The sequence below is a fragment of the Eschrichtius robustus genome, chromosome 13 (genome assembly GCF_028021215.1).
Source record: "Eschrichtius robustus isolate mEscRob2 chromosome 13, mEscRob2.pri, whole genome shotgun sequence".
Taxonomy (NCBI): domain Eukaryota; kingdom Metazoa; phylum Chordata; class Mammalia; order Artiodactyla; family Eschrichtiidae; genus Eschrichtius; species Eschrichtius robustus.
In genome coordinates, this window is record NC_090836.1 from 88,959,531 (window position 1) to 88,972,467 (window position 12,937).

Below are 12,937 nucleotides of genomic sequence, written 5' to 3' on the forward strand. Positions count from 1 at the left end.
TCTGGAGCCTGTGCTCCCAACAAGAGAGGCCGCGATAGTGAGAGGCCCGCGCACCGTGATGAAGAGTGGCCCCCGCTCGCCGCAACTGGAGAAAGCCCTCGCACAGAAACGAAGACCCAACACAGCCAAAGATAAATAAATAAATTAAAAAAATAAAAATAAAAAATAAAAAATAGAGAATATAGTAAATCAATTAAAAAAACTCAATACCCAGGAATACCTACTATTAATACTTTGCTGTATAATATATGTATTTGTATATAAATACATTTATATTTGTTTATCTAAAAACAAGAGCATATATACACACTGTGTTTGAACATCTTTAATTGATTTAGTCATTTTCCTTTTTAGTGGCTGTAGAGTATTCCATCATATGGAGGTTTTACAATTCGTTTAATCAAACCATAATTATTAGACACTTAGGTGATTTTAGCACAGCTAAGTACATGAATGCTCTGGATCTCTCAATAATAACTTAGTGATTTTAGTCAAGTTATTGCTGGATTACTTTTCAGAAATGTTATAAAATTTATATCAATTTAAAAATCACTGGGGCTTCCCTGGTGGCGCAGTGGTTGAGAACCTGCCTGCCAATGCAGGGGACACGGGTTCGAGCCCCGGTCTGGGAAGATCCCACATGCCGCAGAGCAACTAGGCCCGTGAGCCACAATTGCTGAGCCTGCGCGTCTGGAGCCTGTGCTCCGCAACAAGAGAGGCCGTGATAGTGAGAGGCCCGCGCACCGCGATGAAGAGTGGCCCCCACTTGCCGCAACTAGAGAAAGCCCTCGCACAGAAACGAAGACCCAACACAGCCAAAAATAAAAATGAATAAATAAATAAATAAATAAATTAAAAAAAAATCACTTCCACCATCAGTATATATGGCTTCTCTTTTCTCCATACCCTTCCCAGCACTGGTTATCGTCAGTATTTTATAATCTTCGCCAGGCTGCTAGGTAAAAATGATATCATTCATTTAATATGTATTTCTACACTGCCTAGCGTCTACTCTGTCATGTTAGACATGATACAGGAATGGTCCCAGTGGTCCCAGAGCTCAGAGACCACTGGAAATAGACATGTTGAATAAGTGCCCAGTGAGGTTTTTCAGTGATGTAACCTCATGTCTAACAGTGGACCAAGGAGGTGGCTGTTCTTTTCTGCCTCTGTTAACTCACGGAAGGACACAGATGGTAGGGAGACAGTACAGGACATCCCAGGGATTCAGGGGAGGAAGATGAACTCAATCATGCTTTTCTGCAACATCCTTGGAGTCCTATTATTAATGTCTTGAGGACTGCACCATGCCTATGGGGATTTATATCCTGAGGTGGCATACTTTAATTGTACAACATGGGATAAAATAATAATAATATAAAACGGTGCTGGAACAACTGGATATCTGTATTAAAAAAAAAAAAAAGACCCCCATGTTTACCTCATACCGTACACCAAAATTCACTCAAAATGGATCAAAGACCTAAACCTAAGTGCCAAAAGTATGACACTTTCTTCAAGAAGCCACAAGAAAAAAATCTTTGTGGCACTGAGTTAGGCCAAGATTTCTTTAACAGAACACAGAAAACATGAACCATCAAAGAAACAATTAATAAAATGGACTGCGTCAGTTTTCAAAACTTTTGCTCTTCAAAAGGCACAGTTAAGAAAAACAAAAAGGCAAGCAGACTGAGAAAAAAATATATAAAAACATATATCTGAAGAAAGGCTGGTATCCAGAATACATAAAGAATTTAATAGTATTACAACTAATGAAAAAAAAAAAAAGAAATAACTCAATGAAAAAAAAAACAGCAAAAGATTTGATCAGATATTTCAGAAAGGAAAATTTCTGAATGATCAAGAAATGCATGAAAAGATGCTCAACATCACTAATCATCAGGGAAATGTAATTAAGACTACAATGAGATATTACTGCACACTCAGTAGAATGGCTAAAATCAAAAAGACCCACAGCACTAAGTTCTGACAAGGATGTGGGACTCTCCTACTTTGCTGGTGGGAATGCAAAAGGGAACAGTCACTTTGAAGAAGACACAGTCTCATAGAGTGTCTTAGGTAGTTGCCCAAGATAAATGAAAACATTTGTTCATGCAAAGACTTATATGCAAATATTCATTGCAGCATCATTCAGATTAGTTAAAAATTGGAAACAGTGCCAATGTCCATCAACCAATGGATAGATAAATTGTAGGAAATAGATTATCATGGAATACTGCTCACCATTATCTCTTCCAGAGTTTTAAATTTTTCCCCAAGAATGTCTTTATTAAATCCCTCAGGCAAGGTAGCACAAAGCCTGCTTGAAATGGAGGAGCGAAGAAGTAAAGAATACCAGAACAAGCACAATGAATATTTCAATAAATTACCATGCCGTTAATGTCAAAGTGTGCTTAAGAAATGCTACTGTTGTCACTGAGGAGGGGCACAAGGAGGGACTAGCAGAGGTGAAAAGGGAAGAAGAAAACAGGGAAGGCACCCAACAGTCACTGAGTGCCATCTCATCCTGTTCGGTGTTCTGTCCTTCGAGGCAGCTGCAGCTGCCTTCATTTTATAGGTGGAGAAAGTAGGGCTCAGAGGGGTGAAGTGACCTGCCGCAGGTCACACAGGTCCACCGGGTCTGTCTGAGCCCTCAGTCCAACTGGCAGTCTGGGAAGAGAAGAGAGGGGACCCTGGACCCACCGCCACTGCCTGGTTTCTGGCTTTTCAACCTTGGATCTGCCAGCACCAGCCCCGTGACCCTGGGTATGTCACCTTTCTCTGCCTCAGTTTTCTCCCCTGTAAATGAAGATAAGAACGGCCCCCACCTGGAGGCTTGTGGTGAGGGGAAATGCATAAAGCACTTTAGACACCATGTGAACGATGGCTCCCTCTGTGACCATGCTGGAACAGGGGTGCAGGGTGGGCAGGGGGGTGGGCGAGACCATCTGACTGGGGCTGGAGGGCTTTGGGTCATCTGGATGGGAGTTTGGGTGGTGACCAGGGACCCCCAGTTAAGAAATCCTGGAGAGGGATGAGAAGTTTGGGGAGCTGATTTCTGGGCTGCGCGTGGAGACGGGGAGGGTGGTTGAGGCCACCTAGAGGGCAGTCGGAGGGGGCTTGAGGTAGTGCCCAAGGATCCGAGGGTCTGACAGACCTCCTTCCTCAGTAAGGGAGGGAGAGGAGTCTCTTGGGCCTGAACTGGGTGGAAGGGCAAAGGCAGCATCAGAAAGTGAAACAGAATAATAGTGCCTCTTTCTTCCCTCCTTCCTCTCCTCCCTCCCCTATTTTCTTCCCTCCCTCTCTCCTTTCCTCCCTCTTTCTCTATCGCTTCTTCTGTCCTTTCGTCCCCACCTTGTTCTGAAAGGCCAGGGAAGAAGAGCCTCGCTCAGAGCCATGTCATGAGTAACCCACTTGTGTCCTTGTGGTTTACCTACCTGAAGAAGAGTTGTACCCTGAGATCTCCACATGCTGTGGGCACATGGTTTCTGATTCAACTCCACAAATATTTACTGTGCTCTGGTTAACTGAGTGTACTTTGTGCTGGAGGTGCCAGAGAGATGCAAACAGGCAAAGCCCATCCTGGGAGGAGCCAGTCTGGTGCCCCTGGCTGATGTCGGCCCAAGACATCCCCCCCCTTCCCCAAGGATGCAAAAGAGCTCTCTGTCTACTAGTGCCCTAGGCCCACATCTCTCTCCAACAAAGTGCAGAAACTGGCGCCAGTTCTGCAAGATCTGAACAAGACAGTACATTGAAGGCATCACCTACAGGAACGAGGTAGAGCTCAGCCTGCAGGTATTGGCGGGCTTGGTAAATATCTGTCGGTTCACTGCTGATGGCAGACACAAGCCGGAATTCTGATTTTGCATCAGTTTCTTCCTCTCCTCTGAATTTTCCAAGATCATCCACACACATAGAACTTTCTCCTCAACACCGTGTTCAGGGGCCACGCCAGGTTTTGAAATAGACCCCAGATTCATTTGTATGTTGTTTCACTTGGAGAGTAAGATTCATGCCTCACAATCAACCAAGGTTTATTAGCCAGGCCCCACGATGAGCCTGGTGTTGATGTGCAGAAACTCTTGGGGTAAAAGGGAATTTAGAAAAATGAAGGAAAATAAGGTCTGAGGAGGGATGAAGGGTTGCAGCCAGGAAGACTATTTCTTTTTTTTTTTTTTTTTTTTATAAATGTATTTATTTATTTATGGCTGTGTTGGGTCTTCGTTGCTGTGCACGAGCTTTCTCTAGTTGTGGTGAGCGGGGGCTACTCCTGGTTGTGGTGCGTGGGCTTCTCATTGCGGTGGCTTCTCTTGTTGCGGAGCACGGGCTCTAGGGTGCGCGGGCTTCAGTAGTTGTGGCACATGGGCTTTATTAGTTGTGGCTCGTGGGTTCTAGAGCGCAGGCTCAGTAGTTGTGGCACACGGGCTTAGTTGCTCTGTGGCATGTGGGATCTTCCTGGACCAGGGCTCGAACCTGTGTGCCCTGCATTGGCAGGTGGATTCTTAACCACTGCGCCACCAGGGAAGCCCCAGGAAGACTATTTCCCAAATGCTTTGGGCTCCCTGACTTCCTCGCCTGGATGGGATGTGGAGCAGTGGGTGAATAGTTCTGGTTGATACATGATGAGCAGGAGTGACACGTGCTCCGTCTAGGTTGGATCACTGAATTGTTGGGGTCAGACCTGCGAGAGACCCTCTTTCCTCAGGCACTGCAACCGGCCAAGTTCTAGGTGGGGGCTGCTTCGGCCTCATCCTGTACATGGTATTCCACATGTTCAGCTCCTCTGCTGACCCACGGCAGGCATGTGGTGGAGCGAGACCTAATCCCTGGTTGTTTTAAGACACTGAAGTTAGGGCTTGTTTGTTATTGCAGCATAACCTCACCTCTCCTGACTGCTACACTTGGAAAACAAAAAACTTGATTTGAGAGGCAGCCTTCCATTGACCTCTCTTCAAAATTCAAAATATCAAATCTCCTTTCTCCTCAGTCTTATCAGTCAACACTGTCCTTTATCTGGTCGATATTTATCATGTAGCAATGCATAAAAGATACAACAAAGTTTTGTTAGGATAAGAATGGAAAGAAAGCAATGACTGTACTTGTGGTTGGGAAGTTTATTACTGTGTGATGAGGAGACAAGAAATAGAACTTTTCTCTCACCCCTAAGGGGCACAGAACAACAGAATCGCAGACCACTACCACTGACCATGACCATAGATTTTAGAGGGGATCTAATTTAACTTCCTAGCCCAAGAAGGCATCACCTCTCCATCTCAGATTTATTTTTACCTACCAGGTGCCAATCGCTCTGCTGAGCACTAGAGAGAAACAGAGACGAATAAAACTCAGCTTAGTAGGTACAGTGACCCAGGAGGGGTTTGGACCTAGTGCTCAGAACACAGAGGAGGAAAGAGGCCACTTCTGGTGAGAAATCAGGGAAGGCTTCTTGGAAGAGGTGGTAGTTCACCTGTCAGAACCTTATCCCTCACTGTATGTTTGGGCCCATTCCTGACTGTGAGAATGCAGAAATGTATGCTGGGCATGGTTCACCGTCCTTCCTCACCAGGTGGGCCAACGCAACTCACCATGACCCACCAGGGATTAGGCTTCTGACCTCTCCCTTGGCCCTGAGACTTTCCAGACTGCCTTATGCGTGTCCAGGCTTTTGTCCAGGTACAGTGTGGTCTCTGCCCTGGCAGGCGAGGGACCAGTTGGGTGACCTGGGAGCAAATCCCAGCCTGCTCTATAAAACTAGGAGTTAAATGAGAGCCTGCTGTTCTAGGCCAAACACTGCAAGTGCCCATCTAGTCATGCTCCCTGCGGGGAATCCCTGCCTTGGTCAAGGATGGGCAGGTGGGTGGGTAAGGGCAGCTCCCATCCCTGATCTCCCGTTGGGGGGAATCACTGGAGAATGACTTTGTACTGGATCTGGTTCAGCTCGGCTGCCTTTAGTAAGCAGCTCATTCACAAGTGAGCACAAATTAATACAGTACAAACCGGCTACATAAATATCGTGCTATAATTGATTGTCTTCTGTAATCAAAGGCAAGGCTGCTGACTTTGTTACTTTCCCTGCTTAGCAACTGCTGGAGGAAGACTTTGCCGGGAAGCGAACCGAGGTTGTTGAGGTGGTTTTTGCTGCATGTATCTGTTTGCAAATTGTGTCTCTGATGTATTGAGAGGAGGATAAGGCCCATTACATTCAGATTCAATAAGTATCAAATGCCTGCTGTGTGAGAGGTATAGAAAGACCCATTATCTTATTTCATCACTAATTGCGTTAATAGTAGTAAAGATCTGATAATATGCGCAAAACTTATTGTAGTCTTTACAGTAACTTTTTTTCCTGGTATATATTATCGTTGGAATTTAAATAACCCTTTAGATCTTCCATTCTAGGTAGCTTGATAAGTGGACTATAGGAACCGATTTTCTCCAGCTAGTACTAGGTAGGTGAGACAGTGATCTCTGCACTGTTTACCTGCATCCAGTTTGACTGCTAAACAATCTAAACACATGGAACTGGAATTTTTAAGTCACTTCACTCAACACAAGAAAGCAACGCCATCTTTCCATTTACCTGCCAACGCTAAGGCGGGCTTGGTTTTTTCCAGCAGTTGGTTGTACTGGGAGGAGTGACTTAGTGGGGGCATCCTCTCCCATCCACCCTTCTAAGACTCTGCCCTTTGGAGGATTTGGAGGGAGCTCTACCCTTTGGGAAATCAGGCTTCGAAAATCCACAAAACCTCTTTTGCCCTGTTGAGGTGGGGTGAGTGTCAGACTGCATAAATCCCGGGGAAAGCTCAGCTGTCTCCTGACCCCTGAGAATTACGCAGTTTTCCTAACCTTGACCTGAAGTCAGACGCCTTTAATCCCTTTCCAAAACGTCGCTCGTGGTGGGCTGTCGTTGGAAAGAAAAAACAAAACAAAACAAACAAACAAAACCCTAAAAAACAAAACAAACCCCCCCCCCCCAAAACCGCCCTATTCTGAGACTCGGGAAAAGGGCACTCGCTCCCTGGGGGCTGGGGGCAACTTCCCGGTTACCCTGCCCAGGGATTTTAAATAATCGCGTACCGCCAGACCCCTTCGCGCTTCCAGTGCCCGACCCGCACCCCGCCACCTCCCTCTTCACAGGCCGGCAGGAGGGGGTGGCAGCACCGAGGCGATTTTATTCGTATTTTTTTCCTCCGGGTTTTGTCATAGAAACGCTGACACACAACCACCAGACTGCGGCCGGCCCGGCGGGGGACTGAGGGCTTTTGGGACCCTGCGGGAGCGCGGCGCGCACTCCGCGCTCCCCGGGAAACAGCTGGACGCGACCAAATCCCCGGTAGGGGCGGGGGGAGCGCGACGCTCCGCCCCGGCGTTCGGGTCCCTCCCTCCGCCCGGCTCTCCGCAGGCGCCCTCCCCTCGCCGGGGGCTGTGAGTTGCATTTGGTAAAACCCAGCCCCGGAATATGTGGATCTTTGGAGCGCAATGAAGTAGCCTTTGGAGAGGAGGGAGGGGGCCCGTCCGACAGCCACAGCGGCCAGAAAAGCGGCAGCGGCGGCGGCACCACCACCGCTCGCCCCCCAGCCGCCCGGCCCGCGAGGAGGCAGCGGCGGCCGCTGGCGGGGGCGGAGGCGGCGGCGGAGAGGCGAGGAGGAGCAGCGGGAGGAGCAAGAGGGCGCAGCCGGCGGGTCCACGCATCTCAGCACTTCCAGAGCAACTCCGGCGCCTTCCACACCCCTGCCCGGGGCTGGGGGCTCCGAGAGCGGCCGCGAAGCCAACCCTATCCTCTCTGCGAACCCTGCCCAGCCCTGCCCTGCGCCTCCCGGGCTCCGCTCCGCGCGGCGGGTTTCCCGCTCCTGCGCTCCGGGCGCGCCTCCCGGACGCCCGGGTCCCCGCAGCCAGGACAAAGCCATGAAGCCGGGGCTGCTGGAAGTGATGAGGATGAACAGAATTTGCCGGATGGTGCTGGCCACTTGCTTGGGATCCTTTATCCTGGTTATCTTCTATTTCCAAAGTATGTTGCACCCAGGTAGGGGGCGCGTTAGCGTGGTTTTGTTGGATATTTTCTGCTCTCTCGCGCTTTTGCTCCCTCGCTCGCTCCGCCTGCCTTCTGCCTCTTCCAACCTTACCTCTTCTCTATGGGCCACCTCGGGGTTCCTTGCTGACCGAGTCCGCCCGGATACCCGAGTCGGGATGGGGAGGAGGAGGAGGAAAGATGTGCTCTCTCTTCTTCTTCCTCCCGGCTCCAGGCTGGAGGATGAGACCCGAGGGGCGGTAGTTTTGTTTTGTTCTGTTTTCTTCTTTGTGTCTCTTGTCCGTCTGTCTGCGAGGCAGCAGGGCAAGGTAGAGGTTGTGGGAAGCTGCTGAGGGTGGAGGGTGGGTTTGAAGAGAACGAAACTCCTTCCCGGCTTCTGCAGAGGTCCGAGGATGAAAGAGGCGCCGGGAGCCAGCCGCCCGGCGCCCCAGCGCGCTGCCTCTTCCTGGTTGGGGGGCCGGGGGCGAAGGGTGCGCGCCCCGGCGAGGTTGCCAGTCCCCTCCGCGAGCTGGGGAGCCCGGGGCTAGGCTCCCACGTGTCCGGGGCTCGGCACCGCGCTGAGCAGGTGTAGGGAGAGGTTGGGTGCCCGGCACTGCCCCTCCACCAGGCTGCGGATGGGGTCCGGCGCCAGCTGTTTGCCCCGGGGTTCGGCTCCGGCTCCGGCTCCGCATTGACCTTGCGGCTTGTGCCCCGGGGCCTGCTCCCTCCCCGCAACCCCGCTCCCGACCCTGTGCTGGGGGACTCAGAGCTCCTGGGTCGCGCGCGCCACCGCAGTTTGGGAGGAAACTTTGGCCGGGTCCTGGGCTGACCGTCAGGTTGCATCCCCCACCTCCTGCGTTCCGAGCCCCCCCGGGCCCGCCGGGCCGTGTGGGAATGAGCCCCCTCCCCGCAGTCCCCGGTGGCTTAGACAAGTTCCACACCTGAAATCTGGACTTGGGAAGGGACAAGGCTTGCTCCTTCCGAGGGGCGCGAAGGAAAGTTTGAGACCTGGGGAGGGAGGGACGACCTCGACCGTGGCGGCCCCGGGTTCGCAGCTCCGCTCTGGAGCCCAACAGGTAAAACCTTACAAAGAAGCTTCCGGGGCAACGGGAGTCTCCCCGTGGAGCCATGGTCTTCCACCCCAGCAGGCCCCCACTGGGCCACATCGGCTCCCAGATCCATTTTTCACGCCTCCGAGTTGCCTTTCTCAGTATAGTCACAGCAGTAACTTGCTTTTATAATTGCAAGGAGGGAGGTGCAAACACATTTCCTTCCAGGGCTGTAGGGTTGGTGTTTTCTTTTTGCCTCCCGCATTCTCCTTTCAGTGTGTGTCTAACCCAGACGCAGCCCCGAATTCATCTAGCCTGCATTTGGGTCGACGGCATAAAGCTGTTCTTTCCGTCAAACAGGCAGGGCTGCCCGGTGCGGGATTCCTTGACAGCTCAGGGCAGAATGGCCTCTCTGCCCCGCTGGGCCTGGAGCAGTTGTTAAGGCGGCCACTTTGCCAAGAATATGGTCATATGGCCTGGCACTACCACATGTAACCTCAGGACACCAAGCCAGCCTTGTAAAGGGTGGCTTTTGTTTGCAGCTGGGTATTTTTAGTTTCATGTCAGCAAACTACAGCGGTGTTTGTCTCCTCACCCAAACCGGTGGTTGTGAAACTTCTAAGGGAATTTAAAAATGGACCTGGCTTGCCTGCCGGCTGCCAGGCGATGGTTGCGATGGGCAGGACCAGACAGACAGTGCCATCCCGGGCCAGACTCCCCTGGGGCGGGGTTGGGGGGCGGGGGCTGGAGACTGGGTGGTGTACAGATACACTGGAGCTCCAGCAGTTTAAACAAAGGGCCGAATGATTTGGTCTAGACACTACAGATGTGTTTAGGCCACTTAAAGTTTTGCCTGGACCGAACATGCCAGGTAATTCTCTGCAGAAATGCCTGGAACAGGGATGAATATTAGTCTCCGGCAGGAATGTACTTTAACTTCTCTGTACCTGTTAATTGTCCGGTGAGATACTAACTAGAAAGACTGCTACTATCCATGGTTTTCATGCATCCTGGGCTTTTCTTATCCTCTGTGAGAATTAGGAAATAACTGTCTAGCCAGAGATACCAGGAAGAAATTCCCAACTTGTAATTTGCACTTTGTGAAAATTTCCAGCTCCAGTTGGAACATTAAGTTGACTTGAAAGCAGTGGTGTTAGCTCCTTTCAGTCTGGCCTTTTGGAACCAGGGACAGAACCTTTTCCAAGGCTATGCTGATAAGGATCCTCTGCTCTCAACCTTGGCTTCCCTTCCGGGTCCCACTTCCTCCCCCAAAAATAGCATTTGTTGATTATTTGTGTCTATATGAACATGTTCTTCTGATACTTTCCCCCAGTCCATAGCAAAGACTACTTTCAATACATGCTATTGAATGTAGAACTGCAGGTAATTCAATTGAAAGGTCTTCCTTATTTTTTTTTTGGCCACGCGACAGGCGTGTGGGATCTTAGTTCCCCAACCAGGGATTGAACCTGCGCCCCCTGCAGTGGAAGCGTGATATCTTAACCACGGGACCGCCAGGGAAGTCCCGAAAGGTTTTCCTTATTTTGAATTACATATGGTTCCATGAAAACTCCATGTCAGTGTCAATGGGACATAAAAATATGCTTTGAAATTCATATTAAACATTTACCCCCCCCCCATTTTATTAAACTACACTGTTGATGACAGCTGATGCTATATCTTTTTCCTACCGCTTTGCATTTCCTTAAAAGTTAGCTGATCTTTGGTTCTCCGAAGGATTTAGGGTAATGATAGCTGATCCTTTAGCCTGGCTCTGCAGTTTCTGTTTCTCCAGATCACTCAGGGAGAGGCAGAAGGGACCACAGCATGGCACAGATTGTGTTGCTAAAAATTTGGAGCCCTCTGGCAGGAGGGCTATTTCTATTTCTATCTGAAATAGCAAAGTAGTATTCAAAAAAGAAATGGATTCCTGGCTTCGTTGATGGCTAGAGAATACCTGGAATGTGTGAGGAGAGAGAGAAAGAATAAAAGGAGACAGCTGGCGGGGTGGGGGGGCGTGGCGCTGGCTGTCTCTCCCTCTGATTCTAATCTAGGGTTCATTGTCTTCTGTACTTTTCTAATATATAAACTTGAGTAATTGATCTTTAATTTGGTTGGAGGGTTCAGCAGAAGTGGGCCTTGTCAGTAAAGGCAGTTTTCTTTTGTGTGTGTGTGTGTGTGTGTGTGTGTGTGTGTGTGTGTGTGTGTAGAGTTCTTAGGACTTTCTACGTATAGGACCATGTCATCTGTAGATACAGTTTTTTATTTTTTCCTTCCCAATCTGGATGCCTTTAACTTTATTTATTTATATATTTATTTTTATTTTATGGCTGTGTTGGGTCCTCGTTTCTGTGTGAGGGCTTTCTCTAGTTGCGGCAAGCGGGGGCCACTCTTCATCGCGGTGCGCGGGCCTCTCACTATCGTGGCCTCTCTTGTTGCGGAGCACAGGCTCCAGACGCGCAGGCTCAGTAGTTGTGGTGCATGGGCTTAGATTCTCCGCGGCATGTGGGATCCTCCCAGACCAGGGCTCGAACCCGTGTCCCCTGCATTGGCAGGTGGATTCCCTACCACTGCGCCACCAGGGAAGCCCAAGGCAGTTTTCTTTAGAGCTTTGACACTCTGAGTTAATAGTCTTAGGGCAGGGACTGGGTTTTAGACCCCATTCTAACCCCAGTGTTTGGCACAGTGCCTGGTACATAGTAGTTTCTCAATAAAATATTTGCTGGATGAATGTATGAAGTGGCTAGACTCTAGGAGACCTGCTTCTCCAGTTTCTGGGAAGGTTACATTAAACCTTGCCAAGAATACCTGGTCAGTAAGTCTGGCTCTCTAGGAGGAATGTGGAACACCGGGGACAAGGTCTGGACACTTCTCTGCCCTCCTGGCCTCTGAGATCCCCCGAGTCATGGATCAGGTTTACGCTCATCATGCGCCAGACAGAAGTATTCCCCATGGCCTAGATTTGCTGCCCTGAAGTGTGAGGCGGTGAGACACTGCTTGGGTGTCCTGGGTACTGGGGAGGCTTGGCCTCATTTAGCCACTGACCTATAGAACCCCATCTGCAGGGGACACCTTCTGTGGGCGTGAACCGCTCCTGATGTCGGTGAGAATGGAGCTCCATGCCTGTGGTTTCTGCACAGGTTTGACTCCATCAGCGATCATGTCCTGTGAAAGTGCCTCCCGAGCATTGACGTGGCTCGCATACCTGCCGAGACCATACCTGCCCCAGATGGCTGGCCTCTGATGGAGCTGCGTTGGGCCAGGCAGAGCTGAGAGGCCGCCAGGCTGCATTTGTGCTGAGTGTGTGAAGGCAGCTCCTCTGAACCTTCCCTTTGTGTTACTCCGTAGGGTTGTGGTTTTGTTTGAAAGCTCCTGTTCATAGGAGAGAAGCCTGCGGAGAAAGCCTTTTTTTCTCTCTTGCTCTTCCTCTCTCTCTTTTTTTTTTTTTCCTTTTGCGATATGTTTACTTTCATTGTCGCTTGGGATTTCTTTGCCTTGCTTGAATGTATTGAAAGATTATACCCTTTATTTAAAGAGTTCTTGGGTTACCCCTTTGTAGTTCACTTGATTAGATTGGATGTGAAATGCTCTTGGGTTATAATTTTAATTTAATTATAAACGTAATATGTGCTCATTTGAGAAAATTTAGGAAGTACAGAAGAAAAACAATCATCCATTAATCTACGACCCAGAGGCAATGGGTACTTTTTTTCTGTATATTATGGAATATATATATTAAAAAAAATTTGAGATCACATCCTGGATTTTGTACCTTGTTTGATAGATAATATGTATTTTAGACAAATACATCATTATGGTCATTATGGTGACCAGTTATTAAGTTTAAAGACAGAAAATTTAACCACAAACTTTTAAATTT

The 12,937-nt window shown here is 49.3% G+C and overlaps 1 protein-coding gene and 1 pseudogene across 4 annotated transcripts in view; one reads left to right on the plus strand and one right to left on the minus strand.

The window, feature by feature from the left end:
- The first annotated feature begins 7,380 nt into the window (after positions 1–7,380).
- The window catches only part of CHST11 (carbohydrate sulfotransferase 11), a 277,775-nt gene continuing 272,218 nt past the window's right edge, over positions 7,381–12,937 (plus strand). For 2 of the 4 annotated variants that reach the window (XM_068561544.1, XM_068561546.1), the window contains exon 1: positions 7,381–8,023. In XM_068561544.1, coding sequence (XP_068417645.1) covers positions 7,906–8,023 — 118 coding nt within the window. In that variant the 5' untranslated portion in view covers positions 7,381–7,905. The remainder of the gene's footprint in view (positions 8,024–12,937) is intronic. The other 2 variants (XM_068561545.1, XM_068561547.1) reach the window with 1 other exon arrangement.
- The window catches only part of LOC137775153 (prostacyclin synthase-like), a 107,981-nt pseudogene continuing 103,174 nt past the window's right edge, over positions 8,131–12,937 (minus strand).